This window comes from Fringilla coelebs (assembly GCF_963513975.1).
Source record: "Fringilla coelebs genome assembly, chromosome: 14".
In the NCBI taxonomy this organism is placed as follows: Eukaryota; Metazoa; Chordata; class Aves; order Passeriformes; family Fringillidae; genus Fringilla; species Fringilla coelebs.
The window spans coordinates 12,268,095-12,295,836 of NC_140040.1; the positions used below are offsets into that span (position 1 = coordinate 12,268,095).

Consider the following 27,742-nt stretch of genomic DNA (forward strand, 5'->3'; position numbering starts at 1 on the left):
CTTTATGCAGCAAGGCTTGCTCTTGGATTACATTTCTGAAAGCAGTGGTTGGCAGAAACAAACATATCTGTCTTCTTGCCAGAGCTTGATGAGCTCCTGTTGGAGTAAAGGATGCCCCTGTAAAAACCAGGCAGAATCAGGTTTTTCTGGGAAATGGAGGTATAGGGAGTGACCACTTCAGAGTTTGTGTTTTCAAGTGCCTTGCCAACACTAAGGTCTCAAGACAAGTACTATTTCACTTCAGTAATGTCTAGCAATTATTCTCCTCCATCTGGATCTCAGAATATCTCTGGATACAAGACGTCTGTCTGCCCACCCCTCTGCCAGTCTATCAAAGAGCCAAGCCTCTCTATTACAGGACTCTCAACTCTGATGCACACAATACATTGGGCTCAGCCCCTCTTTCAAGAAGACATTCTTACAGGTATCAGGGCTCTCCTTTTTCTTCTCTAAGGGCCTCTGATCTAGAAAGAAAGAAATTTGCTGGGATTTATATTCCCTTTCTGTTTTTCTGAAGCTTTTGGTATTCTGTCTTTATCCTTCATGTCTGATATTTGAATCTCACTGCTCTGACAGACACATCATTTCCCTCCTTACAAGTCTTTCTGTTACTCTTCCGACTCCGAACTGATCATCATTCTGATTTAAATGCAACAGTTCAGTTAACAAGTTGTCTAAAAAGATAATCAAGACTCTTTCCTACATTTCCTTGTCACTCGCTAGCCTGTAATACTCAAGGGCTTCTATTCCAAAATCTCTTTGAATTACAGCTCCTCATTCACTTCTGGAAGACTCAAGGTTGGATTAAACCTCTTATATTGCTCCTGTTACAATCTTAAAAGGACTCTTTCTGTGTCTTGCATTACGTTCTTTCCATTCTTCGTGTACTTCTTTGTCATTTGCACTTCAGTAGCACTCGGAGGTCCTGACGAAACTGCCAAAAGAGGTTTGCACATGACAGCTCTGGAATAGAGGGGCTCTGCCCCAGGAGTTAGAGATGGAAAGAAACAAAGAAAGGATCGTTATCTTTGTGGGAAGGATGAACAAGCAAAATGCAGAGACAAGACTTGCCCAAGCTTACAAGGAAGTCTCTGAAAGGTGCAGGAGGAGAGGCCAGATCTCCTAGAGCCGAAGGGCTCCCCATCTCCTCGCTCCGCTGTTCTCTTTCCCCGCGCACTTGTGCCTATCTGAACTCTTCAGTTATGCAAGACCAACATATATAAATGGCTGTCATCTGACTCTTCCAGCCTCCAAAATCTGTTTTTCCAACTGCCAAAGATGGAGTTTCAGCAGACCAAAAGCAATTGATGTTGAAAAATAAGTGAGAGGAGTAAACTGGAATGGATGATCCCCATTTCCACTCAGCAGCACCTCAAGGTACTGAATGGACTAAAATGACAGTGCAAGAAATTTGATATTAAATGAAGCAAACACATGCTTTGAAGAACAGAACATATCACTTCTCAGCAAAGATGAGATGATTATATTTCACAAAAATACATTTATTGCTGAATGCCTTATATTACAAAAAAATAAATTAAAAAATAAAATTCTACAGGAACCCCAGCCTGGAGCATATAATGGTTTATGCAACAAATACTTGTGAAATGCCTACTTAAAAAGTTAAACCCCTTGGAGGGCTTGTGAATCTTTTAGTTGTAATATACCCCTGGAGGATTTTATTTTGTATCCGCCTAGCCTAAAGTTAAAGAGCACTTTTTGAATGTGTTTGCTTTACTTGAAGCTAAAATCTGGGTTACTTGGGGGAGGGCAATGGAGAGTCTAATAAATCTTACAATATACTTCTTGGCAAGAAAACTACTTACTGGTGTCATGAAGAAACAACTTTACTGCTCTCTAAAGAAATATTGGTTTCAGAAGTTACTATTGTATTCAAGACACATGGAAGCTACATTAAATCAAGTTGTGAAACATACTTTGGAATATGTGTTTTAAAAAAAAGTTAAATCTTAAAACAGATTCTGACATATTAAAAACAGGAGGGAAAAAAAGGAAAAAAAAAAGAAAAGTTTCTAAGGCGTCCATAAATTTTGAAGGAGGAAGTTTAAAACTTGGGTGTTCCTCTCCATAAGTCACATTCCACAAAGAAACAGCTTGATTTTATGCATATAGTTTTACCATTCAAACTTCACTGAGGTTTTTTTTAAAGCTTCTATTTTCACCATTAAAAACTGTGTATTTCTAAGCAGAGGAAACATTTAGAGGGAGCCCACTTGCTCTGAGAATACCAGCTAGAATATGTTTTCTTACTCATATTTGAGAAAGTGCCATAACTCTTGGCTCACAATGTTCCCAGTTACTTTCTTCCCCAAACACTGCATCCACAAATGGATCAGCTAATTAATCTAGACATAATTAATTAAGGCCACCAGCAGCAGAGCTAAATTGCTTTGCCAGTTGCCCATGCATCTGGATGTCCTCCCATATGCTGCCCAGAGGAAAAAATTGAGAAGCCTAATCTTTACAGAAAATCAACTGTAAAAACAATAAAGTAAATTTAGACCCTTTGAAAGAAAGCAGACTGAGTAGTCAATTTATCCTCTGAACAGGCTCAGCTCAGACAAGAGCAAGGTGCCATGTTCAATTCTGTACTTGAGGGACCATTACTACAAAGGAAACAAGTTGAATTCAAAGTCTCTCCATTTCTGTGCTTTCTGTTTGAAGATGACTACAGGAATTTGAAATGAGAGCAGGTGCCACAATTGTCCTCCTGTGGCACAGTTGGCAGATTGTTAACACAAAATGTTTTCTTGGAAGTATTTGCAGCCAGGACTAGCTTCTAGTTCTCCTTCTTCACATGATTTATTCTGGGCTAAAGAGGCTAACTCAGTAAAATCAAGAAATCAAGACAATAATTAAAAAAAAAAAATCATCTGCATATGAGTTAGACCGATACTTGCAGTCTGTATTTCTTAATTCCAAACTGCACTTCCTTTCCCAAGCCTGGATACAGCAGATATGGCCTAAGCCACATCATAAAACTTTTGTTTTGTTAATCCTCTGTTGAATGCAGAATGTAATTGTGAAATTATGGTCAGTTAGACCAAGTTTGTTGAGTTTTGCTTGTTTTTTTAAGAATGTGATGCTAATGATACAGAGAATTACTTCTCCAGCTGCTAAGATGAATCCACTTGTAGCCCAGAACTGGAACCAAGAGCTCCTAAAAAGTGCAGAACAATATTGCAAGTGAGCATCCTTTTCCTAAATGTGACTGCATTCAAAATTCTGTGGGACATATGTATACTTTTCCTACAGCAAAGACTCTTTAAGGTGGAAACTTGTTTCCCAATTTAGCCTTATATTTTGCTTCCTCCCTCACCACTCCCATGGCACTGTGGGAAACAAAAAGAAGAGGGTTAAAAGGAAAAAAATACAAAAAACCCAAACCCTCAACACCTCAATGTATGCCTTTCAAAACACCTCAATTCTGATGCATCTGAGAATTAAACTCCATCACTGGCTGCTGGGAATTGAAATTAAGCAAGCAGCATATTTTCAAAGCTTCAAATTCCAAAGTAAACTTTATTGGGAACCTCAGAGTAATTGTCTCAACTCTGCAAATTAGAATGAATATTTAATGTTACACTGCTACCACCACAAAAGGCCTACATCTTTTGATAAAGACACTGATGTATCTCAAAGCGTCCTGGGAGGTTGAAGCTGAAATATTGCAAGAGAAGCTGGCTTGGATCTAGGTTTCAAAAATGACAAAAAAATTATCAACCTTCAGTTCTTAACTGCCTAACATTAGTCTTCAAAGTTAAAAGGGGGATTAAAAACATCACTAAGTAAAGCAAAAAAATACCAGACATGCTGGATTTCCAGTACAGTCCAATTTTATCTCCTAATTATTTAAAATGCAAGCTGCCAAGTGCACCAACCATTATGACAACAAAAATCTGATCCAACTCTGCAACAACAAAAAAATGTTTATCGGAGAGGTCTAAACCACAGACTCGTTTTGTAAACTTGGAAGCAATTCCAGAGCTAGTGCCATACATCTCAAAGGAAAAGATAAACCTTCACTCACATTTTTATGTAAAAACAAATGGATCTCCATGCAAAAAAAATTAAAATCCTTCACAGTTGAAGCCACAAGACTTCAACAACAAGTTCTTATCAGGGATATTTCCACTAACATAAGTGCAAGTAAAACTCTTGGCAGAAGTGTCCTGGATCGTGCGTGTGGAGAGCAGGGAGTGAGGAACAGAGCTGGCTCTCTGAACACACACTTGCTCCTTACAAGAAAGGAAACGTTTTGCCTGCTTCAGGAAGGGTCTTCCAGGGCTTTGTCCCCTCCCAAATCATCTCTGATTTCCAAAAGCTTTACACAGAAAGCCAAATGGCACCTGAGAGCTATAGGCTGAACAGTGAACTGAAGACTTAAACAGCTTGTGTGAGAACGAGTCACAGACAAAGGCATTTCAAGCGGGAGGAAAATTTCATGGTCTTGCCCACCCCTCCCATTTTTTCAAATGCTTCTGGAGGACGAGCTGGCTCAGCAGATCAGAAAGGAAAATGGTGTCTTTCAATAACAGGCTGCTGTTCCAAATTCAGCCCCGTCTAATGGTGGCTGAAAGCTTCTGTCCAACAGGTGGCCAATGCTGAATGAAATAGGGATTTCACCTCCAGTGTCTGCTGAGTGCCTGCAGCACACAACTGGCAGTGTGAGCAGACAGGTGAAGCCCTGGCTCTCCAAGCTGTGACCGAGGTGTGCTGCCAGGGCAGGACAGTGGCTCACACCTGGCTGGTGGCAAAGGACTTCGTTTAACCGGCGCTGTTGAACAGGAACCAGGAGTGAGCTTGTGTTTTTAAAAGAAAGATGAAGAGGAGAATTTTACTTACCAGAGTTTTGCCTGATTAATCCCAGAACGGGAGATATGTCTAGTGTGTTTACACTCTATAAATTATTATTGCATCAAATTAAATTCGAAACAACTCCTAAATTTTGTTTGAAGCTAGTAGCTGTGGTCCTTGCCATCTGATACAGCTCTGCTATCATGGTTTATGGAGCAAATGACTCAGCTATGAAATTTTACTGGATAAACCTCAGCAAAGAGCTTCAGGCTAGTTTCTCAACATTAGGACATCTGAGAGTATGGCTACATGGCAGGCATTCCACAGTAATAGCTCGTGTCAACACTTCTGCTGGGGTAAATAAAGGCATAAGCTGCCTCAAATTACCTTGTATTTGCTGTGGGGTCTAGGGGAATGCAGACAGAACTCCATGGAGCAGCCAGTTATTGGTGTGTCCACCACCTCACTCACACAGAGACCATCTGCCCAAAACTGCAGCCAAAGTGCCAGAGCAGCCTCCAAAGCACTCCTGTTGGTCCTGAGACCTCCCCCCAAACCAGGCAAAGTTTGCTACATGGATAAGAGGGGATCGGGGGCTTTACCTCTCCCAGCACCACCTTTCCATTCTTTGCCTGGTTGCCAAACATCTTCAGTGCAGACAACATATTTTAAGCTCCCTCTGACACTGGCTGTCCCTATAGGCTTAAAGGGCATGGCAAACCACCATCCAAAAGAACAGCCCCTAGGAGAAACCAAATAATTAGCAACATGTGTTTTGGTACAGAAAGGTGCAGAGAACATGGCCTTCCCTTTCAAGGCACACGAAGAAAAAAACCTGGAAAAGCAGGGAACTAGATACTGTTTTCTCAGCAATATTTAGTCTAACTCAGCCTCTACCTACATTCACTTCTGCACTGAAAGAAATACACTGTGTAAACTTTTTAACATTTTCTTTCCTTTATATTCTACCCAGTGTCTTCTCTCAAGAGTATTCAAAAAAGCTGGAAAAGGGCAGCATCTCCTCAGGTGACTCTACAGTAGGAAGTGTCTTCTGCACCACAAGAGTAAAATTCACTATTTCCAAAGCTGTGTTTTCGCTTGTGTGTTATTGGTGACAATGTTATTGATGACCCAGTAACAAAGAGAATAAACCCCACATTGTAAAGACTATGACTACATATATGAGCACACATTCAGGAAAAAGAAGGCAAATTTAAAACAATATTTCAATAATAAGTGAGTGTTACAAAATGGTATTTTTCCTCCTAAATGCATGGATAAAGGACCTTTTGCTAGTCTCTGAAATTGCCTTTCACAGCTACATCATCAAGCAATGTCTTACCCAATAAAAATATTTCTGCAGAATTTAATAACTACATCTATAGCACCTTGTCTGAGATTCAAAAGCCTTGGAAATTAAAATATGGCAAGAGCAGAATTTATGACAACTCTGTGAAGTAATGTCTATGCATACACTCCCCCTTAATGTCATGATTAATTTACTGTTAGGACTATATTGTAACAAACTTATTTTTAAGTTACTGGTTCTCCCCCAAAACAATGCCCACCCACAAAAGCCAAGCTGTTGGTCCCTGTGCCTGCTGAGCTGTTTTTGCCTACTGAATGATGGCAACCAGAATAAAAGTCAACAATTCTCAGATGTGTTAAAAGCTTCAAGCTCTTTGTAGCACTCCCCATAAGCCATAAGCAAATGTGATACTGCAAAATGGCTTGTCATCACCCTCTTCCTGCCCTTCCCAACACATATATTCCTCATGAAGGGATCTTTTCTCTCCAACAGCACCTTTGAGATACTGAAACCTTACTGCTCTAGGATAGGAAATAGCAGGCGAAGATGTCTGCTCCTACACAAACAATTCTATTTATGAACTGAAAACAACTTCCAGGGTTGGCATTTCCAATATATTTATTATTTTAAGGATCATTAATCTTTATAAAAGACAGAGCTCTGAGTTATAACTAACTGCTGTCAGCATAAACTGCTAAAGCCATGCCTAAAGTAAGAACACTTCTATGTCGAATGGTATCGTGTAAAATGTATTCATTGAAAGGGAGAAAAATCCCATACATCTCAATTTTGCTGGCATAGATACACACAATTATTCTGTATTTTCAGTAGAAGAAAGAGAAATGGACAGAGCTCAATGAACTGAACTTTGAAAACCCTTTTCCATTACATACTTGGGAAAGTTAAGAGATGTAAACCGCAGCTTTAACAATTCCGAGTGGAACTAAAACCTGCACCACTTTCCAATAATCATTTACACATTCAAACAGACTGCTACTGCCATGTCTTTACACCCAATTTTTCCCAAGTCCCACTGTTATTCCTCATCATTCTCCTTCACAGATCTGAGTAACCTTTTTTTCAGGCATCAAACAATATAGACTAAATTCTCCTTCAGTCTCTACTTCAGTATTTACTGGCATAATTGCAATAGGTATTCCAGAAAAGCTGCTCTGTAAACACTCTGCATCATAATAAAAGTCTGCACAAGTAAGCACATTAATTACTGATAAATAAAAGCACTTTTCATTCTTTCATTCTATGTCTATAACAAAGGGTCTTATCAGCTTCCCTACATAAACAAGCAGTAAATAATTTGCCCTTTCAGTCTTCTTGGTTCAACCACCTTTAGCTCTTCTCTAAACTTCTTCAAGCTTGCCCATTATTTTTTTGGTTTTGTTTTTTTTCTGGGAACAAAAAGATATTGCAATGGTGACAGACAATGAGATATTGCACACTGCCTGTGCATGCCACCAGCCTTGGACTGCAGTCCTCAGCACCCACACTGAAGTACACCTAGGGTGCAACCCCACACACACTTGTACCTGCAGATCTTATAGGGCCAAGATGAGCATTTGCAAACTCCACAAAGAACAAGAGGGAGGGCAGAGTAACAATACTTCAGATCCATGCTAGTTTCTGAAGAAGTGATGTCCCCTGCAACACTCCAAAAGGAACAGTAGGTTAACAACTCAGCCAGGTTTGCTGCCTGCACTCATTGAAATTTCCTACTGACTTTCAATAATTCCCTAATGAGGGGTGCAAAAAGTCCACAAAAGGAAAATTATTTCTCCAAAGGTCACATTGAAATGCTTCTAAATGAGTGATTACTTTCAATTCTGACCTCTTTGGTATCAATTGGAACTTGGCCTGAGAAAATGGTTTCAGGACTGCCCACTGGTTTGTTTGTACAGTGGCACAGGAAATATGTAAATAGATTAAATTTACAGCAAAGTGCCAAGCACTTGAGATCGCTGGTTCTGTAATATTCTCTGCTACATGATTATAACAGCCAGAGCCTGCCTCTAGGAAGTCAGCACTAACCCCCTCTGAAAGCAGACACCCTGCATGGCCCATGGACTCTCTGTCCACCATCCCAGCACCAGCACACGTGTTCACACATTATCAGCCTCTGCTCAGAGAGAGGCCAGTCTGAAATTACACTGAGTGTCACACACCAGGCTACAGATACAATGGGTGACAGCCCAGGGGAAAGCATCTTCTGTGCCCAGCTGATTTGTCCTGTTCACTTCTGGGTACGTGACTCTCACTGCCATTCATAAATCATCATGTCCTCTGAAGAGAATTCAGATTTATTCTAACCTCCCTCTCCACAAACACATCACTGAGTCAGACCCAGCTTAACAGATCTGAGCAGGCAGCTTAGTGAGTTTCTTAGTGTTCCTCTTCCCTGTTTGAAGTTCTCCAAAACCAAGGATATTCATGTTTAGTTTAACCCTTTACCATCTAACAATTTATTTCAATTACTTGAGTAATGAAATGTATTGGGCTGTCAAACTGAAACAAAGAAAGAAAAGCTCTCCTAAGAAGATAGCATGACAGGACATTTACTTTCTTCTCTGTAAGAACATACAAGTTTTCACTTCAAGAGAATATATGAGAGAAGCATTATTTTTAACAGGCAATTAATGGTACATTTTCTGCTCTACTAGACTAGTTGTCCTTTTTTGCCTGAATATTCAGAATTTGCCTAGTGAAAGAAAGGATCTGACTGCAGCAGAAAGAAATCATTTCTAAGACAAAGACATGCTAAAAAAGTGAGACTTGCACTACTAGCAGAGAACATCTCTCAAGCCACATGAGTGAATTTTAACGTTTATATCCCTGCTAACTAGACACAGGCTCAAACCAAAAACCACAAATATGGTGAAAGTCTGAACGCAGATCTGAATTTTATAACTCACACCCCAACTCCTCTCTTAACAATGGCTGGAAAATGCTTTTAGAATCCCCTACAATATTTGTTCCATACACAGGAAATGAGTTTAATAGTACATCTTTGGGGATTAGCTTTGTTTAGCTGTCCAAACCTTTGATTCAAAGTCTGTAGATAGTATTGCTTTAGTTGCTACACAGAAATAGACATATTTCCTGATGGGATGCCTCCCGTGCTCACATGGTCATTCACCTTAATCCCTGTTAACTTTATAGGATGCTACAGTGCACATATCACTGGCTGCAAAAGAAGTCCTTTATACAAGTTTCTTGGCCTCCCTCTATTCACAGCATGAAAATGGTGAAGATAAATATACTGCTGAGGCATGGGAATTGGGAAGTTGGATAAAAAGTATTACATTCTTACAGAGGAATTCCTCATTTCTAGACAACACAAAGCAGCTCCTGAGGATGAATTTACTGCTTTTCTGCTTCAGCATAGTGGGCTGCATTATGACCCTGTAATCCACTGTGAGCAAGGCAGCAGCAGAGAGCTGCACTGCCCTGGAGCTGTCTGAGAGATGACTGTGATTCACTGAATCACAGTTTCCTTTCCAATTTCCACTCTGCCTCAAGTAACGCAGCCAGCACTGCCTCTGCACTGTCCTCTTCCCTAAATGATTCTGCTCATCAGCTGGGCTATGCTCCACTGCCTTTCCACTCACAACCAAGCAAGTAAGGAAGTAGGAGATTTGAGGAGAAATTCTTTAGGCTCCAGAAATATGCACATGCTACACATGTTTTATGTTAAGAGTGGCTATGGTAGAGCAAGGTGTGGTTATGCAGTAGATATGGTGTGTACTTGCCTTGGTCTTACTTTGGTGTGCTAGACAACTCGTGGTTGCAAAGGATCCCTGGTGTTCCACACCAAATGCACACCCTGCTAGTTAGACCACCACGTGGCTTTGTTTCCCCCCCCAGGACTCAGTCTCTGAAGAATGCAGCATTTAAATCAAGCTAGAGGAAAGGCAACAGCTGTTAAAATAGAAGTATCTAACACATTTTGAGGCCTGAGGAACTGGGAGGGAAAGGAAGCACAGTGAGAAAGTGTGATCTGTGGGCCATAGGTGTCAGTGTCCAAACGGGGAGGGAAAAAACCTGAAAACAACAATAAATGCCCATATCCAACACACAAAGAACCCTGATTCCAGCCAAACTGACCAAATTCTCCAAAACCACAGAGCTGCTAGATTAAAACCATCTTTACAATTCAATATTCAGAGAAATCATCCTTAAATACATAATAATAGGGATTGAGATGCCATAAAATCCTCTTTAGAGAGGCAGAATATTCCTGAATTCTCTCCATATTTACAAGGAGTGGGGAGCAGGGAAGCAACAGACTGGGATGTGCCTGGCTGCAACACGCAGCTCTGGGGGTGTGCTCACTGCTGCCAGGCTGACAGGACAATAAGTTCCTCTTCAGCACCATATATTTAGCTGTGCTCTCTATTGTTTAAAAGAACAAATTACATTCGCAGCAGAGAATTTAGCAGGACCAACTAAAAAGCTTGGGAGTACCCATCACTAACCATCAGTCACTAACCATCAGTCACCATCGGGCCTTTTAAACGTGACCGTGGGTGATGCATCACAGACACCAAAGGAGGAGGGAAGAGGTGTTAATTAACCTGTAAACCTGCCCCACTTTGTGCTCCAGATAGCACAAAGGCCCGCTGGACCGAGGCATAGTTCACCCTCATTATAAGGCTCTCCATTACAAAGCCAGTGCAAAGAAAAGCCTGCTGCTTTGACTCACCACCCCACTTCAGTTCTTTGTAAACATTTTGACATGCATTTCACTCATGTACAAACTCTGCTGCTCCAGAGAATAACCTTCAAGAGAGGGTAATTTCATTATTCAAGCAAACGCCAGAAAAACTTCATCTCCTTGCAAAGCTTCCAGTCTAACTGGTGCATCAGAGCTTGTCTTCAGTCGAATTTGAATAAACCTTTTCCTTCCCAATTTAGTAATGTCTGTGTAATCAGTTTCATTTAGTGTCACTGGTGGAAGTCTGGCATTCTCCTTATGCTGTATTTCATACCTACTCTATTTACACACATGCCAGCCATGCACTCTGTCCCTACATTCCTATTAATCTTGCCCTGACTTTATATGCATATAAGGTAGAGCAAAAAGCAGGAAGTCCACATCACTTGAATGCACAAATACTGGGACAGGCCTCCATGAGAGTGGAGATTCAGCTCATACAGGAAAGACACATCCCTCTCACCACCTTCTACACCCTTGTCCAAAGTCTCATCAGCATGACTGAGAAGTAAAATATCTTTTCTCTCTACATGTCAGAACTGCTTTGATTAAGAAAAACTTTTTAGAATTAGACTTCTTGAGCCACTGGATTGTAACAAGAGCTGGACAGTTCAGAAAGGCCCCTTTCTGAAACATTTTAGGAAGATTACTGTAGATCAAAAGAAACAATGTAAGAGGTTGGGCTATTTTGCAAGGGGAGATTATATAAACTTCAAGGAGAATTCAAACATTCTTTTTCATTCTTACTTTGCTCAGGAAAGTAGGTGATAAATACCTGGCTTGTTCATAAAAACATAGTACTGAATTAAAAGTACAGCTGACATTGAAGTTCTTAATAAACTATAAATATTTCTCTGATGGGGAAGTTGGGAAAAAGTGGATAAAACCAGCATGTTCTAAGAGAAGACAAATGAGACTAAATGAGTGGCAAGTGTTTAGCTATTTTGGGTCTCTGTGAAGATATGAACAACTTTAGAAAAGATATACACTTGAAGCTATGATCTGGACTAGAATGCATGGCTCCTGGATCTCACTCTTAAACCATAAATTCAGAGTTTCAGAGACCAGGCAGCACCACAGCAGTGGGTATCCATCCCTGGCCACCCACAGCACAAACACCTCCCAGCTCCACATCCCAGCCCAGACCAGTCTGCTAATCTCAGGTGACTTCAAAGCCTACCTGCCTTGCAATCCAGAGAGCTTAAGAAAGCTGTGTTTAACCTATTACCCCACCTCCTTAAGTACCACAGGGCTGACATCCTAGCCATGAAAATCCCAACCACGAAGCAGAGACCCAAGGGGCATCACCAGTTGGGAGAGGCCCATGCTGTTATCAGAGCCTGTGTCTGAACCACAGACCTCGAGGGATGTTCCTGCCACACACACCTGAATATAAAACGTGGTCCAGCACCATGTGCAAATGGATAACTCTAAGAACTGCTGCACTAGAACATACAGCTCCCAACAGACTGAGCTACTATAAATTTCAGTCACAAGAAAATACCAAAAAACTATTTTATGATTGAAACAAAAAGGATTAAGGGCACAGCCCAGATATCCCATCTGTACTGGCTGTACTTCTGATGTGCCCATTCTCACCTCTTCCCCTTAACAACCAAGTCAATGATTTTGTTACATTGTATGCATGCAAACTGAACTCATTTCTTCGACTGTGTCCCCAATACCCTAATTTTGCCCTTTCCATCCTTTACCAAGCCTGTTTACATAAGTTGAAGATGCACTCCCTCCTCTGTCCACTTGCTTCTTTCAGGCCTCCTTTCAGAGGAGAGGTCGAGCCTTTCCTCTCGCCAGCCCTCTCTCGTCTTCTTTCCTAGGAGAACATTTTCACCCAGTCTGAGGGGATTGCATTTTGCTCATTCCTGTTTGATGCATTTCTTGTGAGACAGGATCAAATGAGATTGAAGGCCCAGAAAGCCCCATGCTGTGTACCTTGCATAAAATGTACTTTCTCTTACACTAGAAAAAGGCTTACATGACATATATTTTTTATAAATATATATCTTGAAATTTTGAAAGTAGGCAAAAAACATTATAATATCATAAGGTGGCAAGAAATACAAAAGAAGAAAAAAAAAACCACAGTGAATAGAATCCTTTTTTATAAAAAAGAAAACTATGCTTAACACAAACTCCTTCATGAATTCTCTTTATACTTCCAGTGACACAAATTCACCATTCTGCTGACACCGTTGCTGACGCTACTGAAAAAGTCACCCAAGATGGCTCATTTTAAAATAAAATTTTACAAGGAGACAAAATGGGGATTTGTAATGGAACATTTTCTCCTACTTAATCACAGCATCATTACTGTGATGGTATGAACTCCATTTGGTCTTTTAATTGATTTAATGATAAACATTTAATATTTTGGGGATATCTCCTACAAAGACATCCAGTTAAAGGAGAAAAGTCTTAAATTGTAGTTGCCCAAAACAGTCTTCCCCTAATTTACTTAATGCCAACAAACCAGAAATCCCTGCAGTAACTCTGTGTTTCTAATAGTGCTATCAATTTTAATACTACCTCCACTCATTTCAAGTCACCGAGCAATTCTCAAGCATTTACAATCATCAGTCAAACAAGGAACCATTTCAGCTCTTTGACCTTAGAATCATGAGGTATAAACTTTCAACTTCCATAGGGAAGATATTTTTAAAATGAAGAGTGCATTTCCCAGAATAATGATGCTCTAATACTAAACAGCAGCTCAGTTATTTTGCGTTAAGAAACCAAAGCCCTTCTTACACAATTTCAAAGCAGCAGCTGCGACTTTGAAACCAGGAACTCATTCTGGCCACCTGCTTTAAAACCAGCCAAAATAAACGTGGTGGGATGGTTCCTGTTGATAGCCATGGGATGGCAGGGCAGCACAGGTTATTTGCTGCTAGGGCTTAGGTCCCAGACACCACCAACTTCTCCAGGATTTCATCTGGATGAAGACCTTGGGATCAAGCTGCATCTGAAAGCTGGATTAATTATTAAGTGCTAGTTTGCAGGACTGTTACTCAAGAGGAGCAAACCTTCACTGCACAGCTGAGATATATTGTTCACGGCATGCCATTCACAGTGTGATGTTTTACTCCCACAGCAGATGATACTTCCTAATCCCTTGCCAAACAGAAAGTATTATGGTCTGGCTTACAAGGTATTGGTTTCTTTGAAGAAAGAGTTTGTTTTGCTGCTGTGTTTTTTGTTGGTTTTGGGTTTTTAATAACTCAAACCCATCTATAATAGCAGTAACAGTAAACTAAGAATTATTACTTTGAAACCTCAAACTAGCCTGCTTCTTCTAGACCTACTAAATGCAAAAAACATTGCAAAAAATAGTGTCCACCAGTGCAACTTAGGTGAACACTAACTAAACCTTCCCAGACCTACAACCACAGCTAATGTAGCAGAGTGTACCTCAGAAGATATTTCAGGGTCTAATCCTGCTCTCAGCAGAATGAACAGAGAGTTACTGAATTTCAACAGCAAAAGGATTTGGCCTACAAAAACTCAGCCATTTCTAATTCACAGTGCTAAAAAGCAAATGTAGCCCCCCTCAAAAAACTCCACTACAAAGTACTACAGAAGGAAAATAAACCTTAAATATTTAAAAACATACAAACATGTTCCTAAAAGTTTAATTTAATATAACATTGTTAAAGAAGGAGAGAAGAAAAGAAAAAAAATCAGGTCATTCACAAGTGCCCTGAGTTCTTTCTGCTTTCTACTCCTCTGTGCCTTGCTTTCCCTCCTTGCACTCTCCTTGTGCAGAGGCACATTTCAGACAAAGCAGCCACTGTAATGCTCACAGTGCCCAGGTGGGAACACACTTTTCTCCGTATGGCCAGCAAAGGACACACACTTTGATCTTCAAGGAAAAGACTCTGGATGGTGCGACTCAAAAGGCTGCTGCAAGTTTATTTCTTTTTTTTTTTTTCCCCTATAAATTATCCCTCCTTTTGATATCTATTCTTGCTCTTGAAAAAAAATAAAAATACAGGCATCAAGTCAAGATGAAAACTGCCCACACGACAAGTTTGTGTTTACAAGCTTAAGAGCAAGTTTCACTTGAACACAGGTCAATGCCTCTTTAAGAAAACATCACATACCAAAAAAATCACACATGGTTAGAACACATCATGAGCAGAGAGGAATTGTGGACTCAGTCTGTGAGGCACCGAGCCAGCCTGAGAAGCCCTTTGAAGTTAGAAAAACATCCTCTGGTCAGAGCACATTTGTGAAACCGTGGGACAGGCGCTTTAAACAACATTCGCTGGAGATCACCTGCGGTGTGCCAGTGCATTGGCGCCTGGGCAGCTCCAACAGCGTAACCCTTTACATTCCACCCGGATCACTCACTCCAAAATCTCCCCCATCAACAGCACAGTCACAAAACTGCATGGCAAAGAATGCTCCTTTCCCTCTCTGTGCAGCACAGGCAGGCAGGTCCAGCAGGCGTGTGAAGTTTGGGGAAAGCCAGCCACCAGCAGACCTTGGTCAGCAGAAGCAAGGCCACTGTCCCTGGGCACAGCAGGGCTGACACAGAGGGAAGGCATCACCCTGCAGGAAGGGCCACTGCAAAGCTGCACAAGGCACAACAGAGTCAGGAACGCAGCCAGGCGTGACACAGAACGCTGCTCATCACCCTTGGCAGGAGAAGGAAGATCCTTGGCTGTGGGAGGCTAAGCCCAGGTAACACAAGGGGTTTTTCCTCTCCCACCTACACACAGACCAGACTGAACATCAGAAGACTTTTCTAGCAAAAGTAGCTCCCTCTGCCCAGCTCTGCCATCAGCTATTAGCACCCAGCCCCCTAGCAGCAGTGAGCTGCGCCAGCCCAATTTGAAGCACATCCACCCCCTGATCTGGCACTGGCAGGCTGGAGTGCCTCTCAGAAGAGTCTCTAACTGCAAGCAGCAGTGCCTGCCCAATCCTCACCCTGCTGGATGCTGGAACTGATGTGCAGTAGCAGATGAGCTTGACTAGAGCCCGTGTCAGCTGAGACAGTGGAAGGAGCAAGGCTCACCCTGCCTTTGGACAGGGTTCCTGCTGCTCTCAGGAGACGCTCAGACTGCACAGGAGGCCAGGACTCTTGCCTTTCTTAAAACATACCCCTAAAGGCACATCATTAGCATTTTTCTCATCTAACCATTCTGCTCTTCTGTCTTTGACAAGCTTTCCTGCTCTCCCCAGTGGTGGTGAAATTCTCCTCATTTTTGAGGAGGCAGGAGTGCCAGCGTTGCCATCAGAAGCATGAGGAGGGTCAGATTACTCCAGCAGAGCTAACAAGGGACCTCACAGCCTTTCTGCTTCTCCCACAGGACACTGCCCATTGTCTGTTATTCAATTACTGACAAATCTAGGGGGCTTCCCACTGCAGTGCCTTTGGTTTCTGTCTTTCCAAAATGGGGAAAATCAGAGGTGGCCATAGATGAAGGACCGACTGTTTTAGCAGAGGTTTGTTCTGTATCTGAACATATGTATGTTTAATGAATTAGCACAAACACCTGCATGCTGCAGTCCAGCTGGTCCCTCCTGGACAGCAGCAAATGCCCAAGGACACAGAGCTACTTTAACGTGCCTTACTTTTGAATTTTAGTACAGAGTTCTCACAACTTTTTTTATTTTTTCCCCTATACGGCATTAAAAAAAAAAGAAATCAAACACTCATCTGGAAAAGAGTGCCATGGTAAGGCTGATGACCAAATTCCAGTGAAGTCTATATAGCATCAATGAATAAAATACTTCCTTTCCAAATGCTAGGGTTTTTTTTTTTTCTTTCTTTCTGTTACACACCACCACATTGCAGTCTGAGAGCAACTGTCTTTCAAAGTAAAGCCCTGTACAAAAGCTTACACAGGAAGAGATCTCATTTACTTCTTTATGCTGTGCATTAGTCCAGAGTTAAAGATTTTGTGTGCTTCCTATTAGTCATAAATAAATGATTGAAAACACCCTTAGAGTAGAAGAAAAAAAAAATGAGACTGTGGTTCAATACTTTAACAAACCAACCTAATTAGATAAAAAAACACCTTCATACAATAAAAATGTGGCATTTTAATGGGTATTAAGCAGTGCTGTGGGAATAGCCTCTTTCAAAACATGCTATTTAAACCTATCTGGAAAATTACACTGCTAATTACAAATGGGAATTTAAGTGGCAGTACAGCCGGGAAAAACTTTTGTGAACCTGTCATAAAATGATCAGATAAACTGCATCTGCAGGGAAAAATACACTGCCATTATACCAGCAATGTAGCTGCCAGATTAAAAGAAGGTTTCTTGAACCTTCCCTCATCTTCCACTGATGTGGCAGAGAACCCAATACAAAACCACTAAAACCAATGAGAAGCTTCCCCTCTATTACAGCAGGACTTTTGCATCAAAGCATCACAGAAATAATGCAGTATTTTTAAAAATTATAGAAACAGTCTTACCTAAGTGCACTGAGTGAGTTAAAAATATACATTTAAATGTAATTTATTTATGGGATTTGAAAAAACTCCTTTTACATATACATTCACATCAGGAACAAGACCTTGCACATAAGCTTTGCATAAATAAAAGTGGCTTTAACTGAGATAACCTATGAAGTTTATCCTCAAAATAAAATTAAATATTCAGGATGGCTAAATGAGGCACAGTTTTTCCATGGGAAAAAATATCAAAGTATTATTTATTTTCCTGTAGGTACTTGTTTTGAAAAGCCTTTCCTCCCCACCTGGCCTTCTGCTAAAAGCCACAATCTACATTTAAACCGTGTGTACGCTTTAGAAAATTATCAACCATCTTTTTTTACAGCAGGAGCTTATGAAATTATTTGATCCACTTTTCATATAGAAAGTCTATGGCTGACCATAAATAGGCAGGCTCCCAGTATAAACTTACCAGGAGTACATCAAAGACCTTCCTCTAGGATCAGACGATTGATTTCTTCAATGCTTTTTAGAATTTCTTCCAGGATATTTTGGGTTATTGCCTTAGACCTTTGCTCAGCTGGAATGACAGATATTCTGTTTGCTAGACTGTGATGTTCTCTCTTTACAGGGGAACGAGTGTCCGTAGTGTATACACACGTACACTACACGAACAGAGAGAGACTTGGAGAGTTCACAGGCAAAATTATTATTTATTGTTTCAAAAAGAGGAGTTTATTACAGAAACACTGATACAGGCTTAACCGCAGCATCTTGCGCAATACAGAGAGCGCTTGTTATTCTGCGAGCTCAGGGCTGGGACACTGCTCAGAGAAAATCCCCACTCCCCCAAGCAGGCATTTGTTCTTCCTATTCACACAAGGCACAAGGCTTAGCCTTACAGCTACTACCCTCTTTACCTAACTCTCTTGAAACTAACTGTCCTGGAAGTATGAAAGATTTTTAAGATAGGACAAGAAGCAGCTTAGTCCTTACCTACCACTATCAAATCTTTGGGGAATCAGACAGCAAACTATCTCCGAGGGCAATGTGACACACTACCCACCGTTCTCCTTCCTCCCCCAAGACAAATCTGTCACCTCCGTACCACTCATCATTCGCATCAGAGTGTGGATCAAAAGATCCGAGGCTGCTCCCAAATCCCATTTCTCCTGCAAGACGGTACTTTGTTCTGTCACTTCCCTACTGAGTCTATCCCCTTATTTTATGCCTCACAGCATGTGTGGCTGCACCCCAAGATCAAACACCCATGCATGATTTTCTTTCACAGATCTTGAATCACAATGTTATACTTTAATAGGAACCTCAATATACTTAATCCCTTTAAAGCTGCCACAGTAATGCCCCCAAATGCATTAAATTCCACCCTAATCGCAAAATACAAAGTATTTCTCTGGGTGGACAGTGCACAGACTGTTCTGACCACATGCCAATCCACCTCTGAGCTAAAGCAACATACACTGCCTGCATTTGTTAGTCAGAAGTCCAAGGATACATGGCTGAAAATTCCAGACACCTGAAATCTCCTATGCTGCAAATTTTGCTCAAAACCTAACTGAACATTTAAGGGAGGATCTCACATTCTCACGGCATTCTCATTGCAAATGACAGAAGAAACAAGAGCCACTGAGCCTGCATTTAAATCCAAACCCACTCAAACTGAAAGCAAGGCTGGTAGACGTCCCCTTTCAAGGTGTAATTGGGACACCCATCCATCAGTCAACTCAATGAGCTTCAGAGTCCACTGAATTCTCAGACTAAGGAGGGTTATTGGACAAAATTACCAAATTACTGGAGCATTGACAAAAAGCAGAAAAACTGCTTGCCTGATAGGTCTTGTTCACAAGTATTAAACTTTATTAACAATAGCCCTAGGTTTAAGGAACAACTACTTTTCTTGTATGTTTGGCAGGGACCTTGGTTTGAACCAAGGAACCACAGGGTCTTCTGTCCCCATGCTGAGGGGGTTGGTGTCTGCTGGGACCCTTTAGGTGTATTTTTAAAGGGCTCTTCCTGGCCCTTGAGGAGCTTCTCAGGCACTGATGGCATTTTAGTCTCCTGTGGGCACTGTCAGGTCATCAGAGGAGCAAAAACATTTATACCACCAGAAGTTTTACAGACCAAAACAAAAGGATCACTTACTGCCCTATAATATACAATAGGCAAAAAACCACAGAATTGCAGAGTGGTTCAGGTTGGAAGGGACCACATCATCTGGGCCATTTGGTCCAAGCTCCCTGCTCCAGCAGGGCCATCCCTGGGCACAGGCCATAGGATTGTGTCAGAAGGTTCTTGAATCTCTCCAGTGAAGGGAGACTCCACAGCCTCTTGGACAATCTGTTCCAGGGCTTGGTCACTGCACAAGAAGGAAGTTCTTCCTCATGTTCAGGTGGAAATTTCTGTGCATCAGTTTCTTCCAGTTGTTTCTTCTCCTATTACTTAGCACTACCAAGCAGAGCCTGGCTTCAGCCTCTTGACACCCTCCCTCCAGATACTGCTGGACATTGATGAGGTCCCCTGTCAGCCACCTTTCCTGAAAGTGCTACAGGACCTCCCCAACAGACACTGCAGCACCACGTCCCTTAAACAATTAGATTCTCTATGGCTAAACCACAAGCCAGTGGAGCACCTTATTAAAACAGTGGACATCAGGCTACATGGCAACAAAAAACATGCCATATTTCTCTGATGACAATAAATCCAGAAGCCTACAGAAAGTGAACAAGGGCCCTGTACAACAGATCCCCTTGCAGAGACACCAGGGGAGCAGTGGTTGAAGGCACACAAAATCATTTCCCCTTTCTCTTAGCTTACACTAAAAGCCAGCACAGCCCTTTCAGCACAGCTAACACCACTGGCCTTCCACCGCTGCAACAGAAATGTCATGAGATATTGCAATACAAACACGCTTTGCTGGCTCAAAAATCAGACACAATGAAGATTTTGCATTTGGAACTTTGTTAATAATTCTTGAATGCAATACAGTCCAACTCAGTCTCCCATAGCGGTAGTTACTCTGTAGGAGTAAATACAGGCTTAGTTTTGCTGCCAATGTTGGCAGATATGACTAAATATATTCACAGAGAAAGTATATTTGACCCTTCCTTCACATTAATTTTTTTAACTAAAACTTTACCTCATTTTCCATGAAAAGATTTCAAACTATGTGATATTTATAGATAACTCACAAGTATTCAAAGTAACTGGTATATGAAGAAAAAGTAGTTCCATTAAAGAAAAAAAAACAAAAAAACAACTTCAAGTATTTTGTATGTCTGAACATCTACCATTTGCTTTCCAACCAGGGTTTGATGCTGACATTCACGAAGCAAAATCCATCTGCAAGGATTTCTATAAAGGCCAACATCTGTAGCACTGGGAGCAATGTTCCATTCTGATTTAAATATCATCACCAAACAATTATTTCCCCAACTTTGGAAAAACTAACTCCTACAAAGTTTCAGTACTCAAGAGACTTCTCTTTCCTCTGTTCATAACTCAACTCAAAAGAAACCATAAAAGTCAACTGAGATCTTCTTCTGAAGGGTGCATACAAATAGCTACTTACTGAGCTCCTCCTGGGTCTTATTACAGATCCCAAAACCTACAGAAAACCCTTCTGTTAATGAATGCTGCTGTAAAGAACATTCCTGTACATCAACAATCGTCTGCTATAAAAGTCCCTTTTTTGTTATAACTAAAATTTTAGCGTGAAGTCTGGACTGCATTATTTACATTTAAGATATTAAAGAATATAACGTGCTGTTGTTTCTTTTCATCCCGGATTACAGAAGAGAATACACTCCATAACCAAGGCCTTCTCATTCAGAAGAATTAAGGTTTCACTAAGCCAACAGGGACCATCAGAAGCCCAAGAGAACAGATGAGGACTTGACCCAGCTACTACAGAGAATATATTTTCTTCTTACAAACACCAACCTAAGTAACTCCACTTTGGCGGGGGTGGGAGAAAGAGGGTTGTTAGAGATCAAAAAAAGAGTTCCTTTAATGAGATTGTTTGCAGAAACTTCATGGGCCATTCGGCTTTCCAATCAACATGCCAAATTAAAAGTGCACCACATTAAATCTGAAACACCTATAAAACAAGCCCTGATGAAATACAGACAGTCTTCCATCTACCTCCTCCATATGGCTCAGGCAAAGTCAACTTTTAATTTCATAACACAAAATATTTAATTTATGCTTTTCTTCATATGTCAATTTAACCTCTGGCACATAGCTTTGAAACCATATAAGGATGCATAACACTTTCCATATGGCAACTGAATTGTGGCTTTTAATTGCACCAACTGGTATCATTCAAGGATAATTCCCTTGGAATCCAGCTTTCTGCTACAGTATTGGCCAATTCACTAATCTCATCACCATGGCACTAATACTTTCAGAGACTCTTTGATTGTTAATATTCATATTATAATTTTCCCAAACCAGAGCTGTCAAGATATACTATGTACACCACTAATTAAATTATCTTGGTTTGTTGGCACCAAATTTCAACACTAAATAAGATTCTGCTTTTCTCTCTCTCAATACAAAGTTTGGTAATTTTATTTTAAATGCCAGAGACAATATTTTTGTGTACTAAAATACTTTTTAGTCATACCAATATCAAGAACTGCTGGGTCTGTTGTTTCTTTTAATCTTCAGAGTCAATAAAAATAATTATTTATATAGTACTGACATTAATGGACTTGAAAATATTTCAGTTAAAAGCTCTCTTCAAGCAATCACACAAGATAACATCCAAGGAAACTTTCATTGCTCTTGTCACCATACCAGTAAGAAGGCACTCTTTCAGATGTCACTTTACCCATGAAATGACCCCAAAGTAGTGCTACAATTAAATCTTGCATTTCAACAGCCTTTAAGCCATACTGTGTACATAACACTAAAAACCTCTCATCTCTGTTTATTATTTTCATTTTGGATGAATGACCTACCCAGCTGTGTCTTCTGTAAGGTGATGTATTTTTAATATGCACACACACACACACAATTTAACAGTGGGGGACTGGGAAGGGCTTCTTTTTTAATTTAAGATTGATCATACTAGAGGAGCAGTGAAGTTGACACTGGTGTTGTCTCCTCTCAGCCATGCAAGGAATGCCCATTAATGTCACTGGCAGTTACAGGCACAGAACAAATGGAGAACAAGCCCCACCTCTGAAGGACTGATGCGCCTCAGAATTTCATACTGTGTCAGTCCCAAACCAGATACTCAACTCTAATTAATATCAATTAGGGTTGAACATGAGGATCACTAGTACCAACGAGCCCAGTAGAAGTGGTAAGCTAAAGTAATTTCTATTTTACCTAAAATGATTACCTACAATGTGGCTCACTGAGAGTTGGTTTGAAATCTAATTAAAAATAGGATATTTTTTCCATTCCCAAGCACACATGTCAATGAGACGCACAAGAACCTAGTAAAATTTCTTATGGCTTTGAAGATAAAAGTAAATGGAACTAAGCAAATGTCATATTTAATATTCCCCCCTCTAGCACAGAACCATTTCTCAGTTAAATAAATAAATACATGAATATTTGCAAACAATGTTGATTTCCAAAAATAGTTTGTAAAAGTAAACACGCTGAATAAATTTAAGCTTAAGAAATAGACAGGATAATCCACAGCATCAGAAAAACCTTTCTGGATACAAGTTAACTCATTCATAAAGCAGCAAAAGAAGCGTATTCAGTTGCTAGCAGATTTACAGCCTCAGTGGTTTCAATTAGCTTTGAAACCAGAAGATGACTCTGGACCTCATGCTTTTCATGGATGCAACAGAATTCCTTTTCCCTTTAATGCTTCCCGATGTGGAAGCTGCAGGCCAGCCCCCGGAGTCCCTGAACCCCTTGGGGCAGAGCAGCCCCTGCCGGGCGGGCGGCAATGGTTTATTGAGCCCCGAGATAACGCACAGCGCAGCGCTCACCCCGACACACTCCCTGCCCCGGCCCACGCCTTCGCCCAACCATCCACCGGCAGAGCCTCCCCAGAGGACTCCTGCCAACAGCTGGACACTAATTACTGTCCTTCCAGGAGGGGAGAGACAGATGGACAGGACAGGACACGACAGGGACGACACGTCGGTTGAGGGAAGTCTTCTGTAACGGAGAAATTCCCAAAACTTCTGGTCTGGAGGAAAGGCGTCATACAATGGAACTCTCCTTGAGTGAAGTGATGTAAAGACCTCCCCTCCACAACAATTGTAAATTCAATCATTCTAGAGAGGACTACAAATGAAACTTTACTGCTTTCCTGTATTAGTCACTCATTCCTCTTGTAAAACACTGCATGAATTGCCTGAACTTCAGTGTCATCTCCCATGGATGACTAACTTTAGCAGAACAATTCACTGTCTGTTCTTGAGAGAAACAGCCTTCCAACTACAACCAAGAGAGGATTTTTGGCTTGTAGACAGTAAAATAAATCAAATTGTACTATCACATCCAAGTTTTGATTAAAATTATTCAAATTTTGAATTTTCAGTCTTGGGAGTTCTTCAGGCTAGGTGCTCTTCTCTCCCATCAACAGGTCTTTGGAAATAAACAGAATTTCACCAAATAGGCCCTACATACTAACAGAAACACCATCAACAAAGCTCTGGTTAAGGATTCCTACTAGGAAAATTATTTCTAGGACCATTATTTTTTTAACTCAGCTGTATGTTTCTGTGGATGCAGATATTTTCATCAGTGTTCGATCTAGCTCTTTCTGCCATAAGTCACAAACACAGTAACTTAGCTTTTTTCCCCCCAAAATAGATCCCATGTTTTACTGAGAAGTCACAGTTTCAGCTGTGACACAATAAAACTGTACCATTCCACAGAGCCTTGTAAGCTTATTGAACATTTCAGGATGAATTCTGAAGCAGTAAGGAGAAGATTCAAGTGCACTAAGGTAAATTCAAGTGCAACACTAGTACACTTTTGGGGACTACATCACTGTCCCACACAACCCCGTGACTAACCATTAGCAGAAGAAAGTACTATTTCTACATCTTGAGGAGACCAAAGAACCAAGAGGTTAGGCTACAATTCCCTTTGTATCTTGGTATAATTATACAAGAGATCAAAGAGATCTCAGAAGAGAAGCAGCCATGCAGTCTCAGTTATGGAGTCAATAGCTGTGACTCCGTAATCCTTGTCAAAATGACTGTACATATGGCACATCTGGTTCCAATGTAGGATTAGAAATGCATCCTTCCATATTCCAAAAGTTCGTATTTTAAAGGAACTTTAATGTAGCTGTCACAGTGTGCCTGTGACAGGATGACAATTAAACTAAATCAACAAGCAGGCTATACATGCACACAGATACTACCAAACACCAAATATTAGGTAATAAATGGCAAATATTTTTGAACATTCAGAAATATTTCTATAAGGATGACAGTAAAAGGCCTCATGGGAAAAGTCTTTTTAAACACACTTAAACTTATTTACAGTTTTATAATGTACTAAAACTGCAGACTAATATTTAGTTAATGGCTTGCTAATTGCTGAGCCATCAAGAGGAGGGCTTCCTCTTGAGTAAGAGGGGAAATACTGCTCTACTGTCATTCCAGTTGAGCAGACCTCACCAACTGAAGAGGGTTGTGAATAGAAAGGACCTTTGACAAAAGATATTTTCTTCTTTGCAGAAAGCAAATCATCTTTGTGGAAGAAAATACATTTCACAAACTAAAGTCAGAGTTTTCACCTTTAACTCCTGTATATTAAATCTCTGTTTAGTTTGGTGAGTTGAGCTTCTTTTCTAGAAAACATACATGTGAAAGGTAGAACATATGTAAAAAACATGACTTACAAAAAAACGGTTAATTGGAAAATAATTAAAAATGGGTGTTGCGTCTGTATCATAGTATGGACAATTGTTAATGATAAGGTCTTTCTTTGAAGACATTGTTTCCTAGTAAAGCACAATAAATATCCCTTCAACCAATCATACCTGCAAGTTGAAGCTGATTATGTTCATTGGTTACAACAAACCAGTATCTTACCCCTTGTCTTTACTTCTAGTGACTCTCATACAATTTATGCTCCTCAAAATACAATACTGGTGGATGTCATCATTAGCTTTTCCCATACTACACATCTTCTACTCACTTACACATCCCGCCTAAAATGAAACATTCTACACTTGCAAGTGAATTTTTCCTGAGACACAAGTCCAGGCTTCTGATAATACAACTGGTAGCTGACAAAGCAAAGAGCCTGCAGGAGGTTTGGTGGCCCTGGCTCTGCTTGTGCTTTCAAAGCCACACGGCTTGCTGGGAAGCACAGATTCCAATCTCCCCATCTCTCAGGTTACCTTTCCAGTGATGAAACTTTCAGGGCTTGATCCAAAGTCAATGGGAGTCTTTCAGTAAACATCAATAAGCTCTGGATCACACCCTGAAATACTATGAGGACCATATCTAAGTAATGTTAAGTCTGTTTACCTCCCATCATGCCTCTTTGTTTAAAGAGACAACATTAAAAATAAATAAAAGAAAACGGCAACTGAAACGTTTCCTCCAGCCCAGCTTTACATGGAGGACTGAAGAGAAGAGAAGGGGTGGAAAGTGACCAGTGAAAGAGCCAGGACAAGCAACTGGCACAGTAACTCTGGTGGAGAAAGTCAGCCTCTTGTTATTAGAAAGAGCAAATAAATAACAGTAACTCTTCGGGGACTTCTCCTCGACTGCCAAAATGTCACAGGCAAACTTGTGCACTAATCAGGGCTCACAAGCTATCGCACACACCCTGGCTGGGTGCTGGGCTTTCCCTAGAGATTGTTCGGTCCTGCTCGTGAAAGGTTTTGTTCTAATCGTAGTGCCCAGACGCCAGCAGTCAGGTTCCCTTACTCCTCTGGCTTTTGTACCCTCACCAAGTTTGCTCTGCAGCTTCTAACTTCATCAAAGGACTGAAGGAAACCACCCACGGGGCAGCGCCTCGGAGCAACATTAGGGCAAAGAAAACCTTCCTTTGCACAACCGCCCCTTGGGAGGGAAAGAGGGATGTAGAAAGAGCTTTTGCCTTTCACTATTTCAAAGGGAAGGGGCGGGGGGGGCAGCGAGGAAGCTGACATACCCTGGCGCTGGAGAGCCTGCACACGGCGCGGTGCTGGCAGCCGTGCTGGAGTCCCGAGCTGCTGCCGCCGCTGCTGCTGCCCCCGGAGTATTTCTGCTTCACCATCCAGTCCTCCAGCCCTCTGCGAGCCAGAGAGGCGTTCACCGCAAAACTATCACCTAGGAAAGAGGAGACAATGCCGCCGCTGAGCCGCCCGCAGAGCCCGCCCGACCCCCGCGGCCATCCCCGCGCCCGGCCGGGCTGGGGCTGGGGCTGGCACCGGGCTGGAGCCGGGACTGGGGATGGGACTGGGCTGGAGCCGGGACCGGGGCTGGGACTGGCACCGGGGCTGGAGCCGGGACTGGCACCGGGGCCGGGAGCGGGGCGGCCGCGCAGAGAGCAAAGCGCGGCGGAAAGTTGAGGGGAGAGGGCAGGGGGCCGGGGGCAGCCAGCCGCACCGGGGGAAGGCGTTCAAAGTTACTAACAGTGAGGAGCCATCCCTACCTTCTGGACTTTCTCTGGGTTTACAAACGGCAGCTAGGCAGATCCGGAGGAAAGTGTGTGAGGGAAATAATAAAGGAAGATCGTTAGACACCAGAATAAAATCACAGCAACAAACCGAATAAAATCTGAATAAAGGGAAGGGGCTAAGGAAGTAGCAAGTGAAAGGAACTAACCATGTTTCGAATGAAGTTTCCCCATCTCTCTGCATTGATCTGCAATTACGATTCATTTGACTGTTTTCAGTAGGGTCAGGTTCGCTTGTTGTTATTTTTTGTAGATATATAAAATCCCAGCGTGTTTAGAAATCCATGTGCTCCGCTTCTCCCTGCTAACACACAAGCGAGCTCAAATCTCAGCTCCTCTCCTGCAGCACGGTCCGGCGTCCCCCTCTCCGCTCCAGCCTTCCTCCTCTCTCCTCTCTTTCCCAAAGACAGAGGCGGTTACAAAAGACCTTACTTCACCCACCGGGGAACATGATTGACACCTCATTGAGATTAGACCACTTGCAGGCAGCCTCCGCCTTCCCATTGGGCCGCGGCGGCAGATGAAAGGGGCGAGTGAGCCTTTTGGAGGCTCAAAAAGGAAAAAGGAAAAAAAAAAAAAAAAAGAAGAAGAAGAAGAAGAAAAAAGAAAAAGGAGCAGCCGGGGCGCGTTTCACTTCCAGCCAGGCACGGGCGGCGGAGCCGGCCCCGCTCCGCGCAGCCCCGGGGGCGCCGGGCGGACAAGGCGCCCGCTGCCCCCCGGCCCGGCTCGGCCCGGCCCGGCCCGGCCCCCAGCGCCGCCCTCCGCAGCCGCTGGAGCCCCGCGGGCCGCGCCCCCGCAGCCGCCGTGTCCCCGCACGGGCCGCGGGCCGGCTCCGCCGCGGGC

General features: G+C 41.9%; 1 protein-coding gene across 1 annotated transcript in view; it reads right to left on the bottom strand.

Moving 5' to 3' along the window:
* The window catches only part of NKD1 (NKD inhibitor of WNT signaling pathway 1), a gene marked incomplete at both ends in the record, with an annotated part of 101,879 nt that extends 74,806 nt beyond the window's left edge, over positions 1 to 27,073 (bottom strand). Inside the window, 3 exons of the mRNA XM_084214983.1 lie at positions 26,393 to 26,550; positions 26,876 to 26,908; positions 27,049 to 27,073. Of these exons, the coding sequence (XP_084071109.1) occupies positions 26,393 to 26,550; positions 26,876 to 26,908; positions 27,049 to 27,073 (216 nt within the window). The remainder of the gene's footprint in view (positions 1 to 26,392; positions 26,551 to 26,875; positions 26,909 to 27,048) is intronic.
* Positions 27,074 to 27,742: the final 669 nt, after the last annotated feature.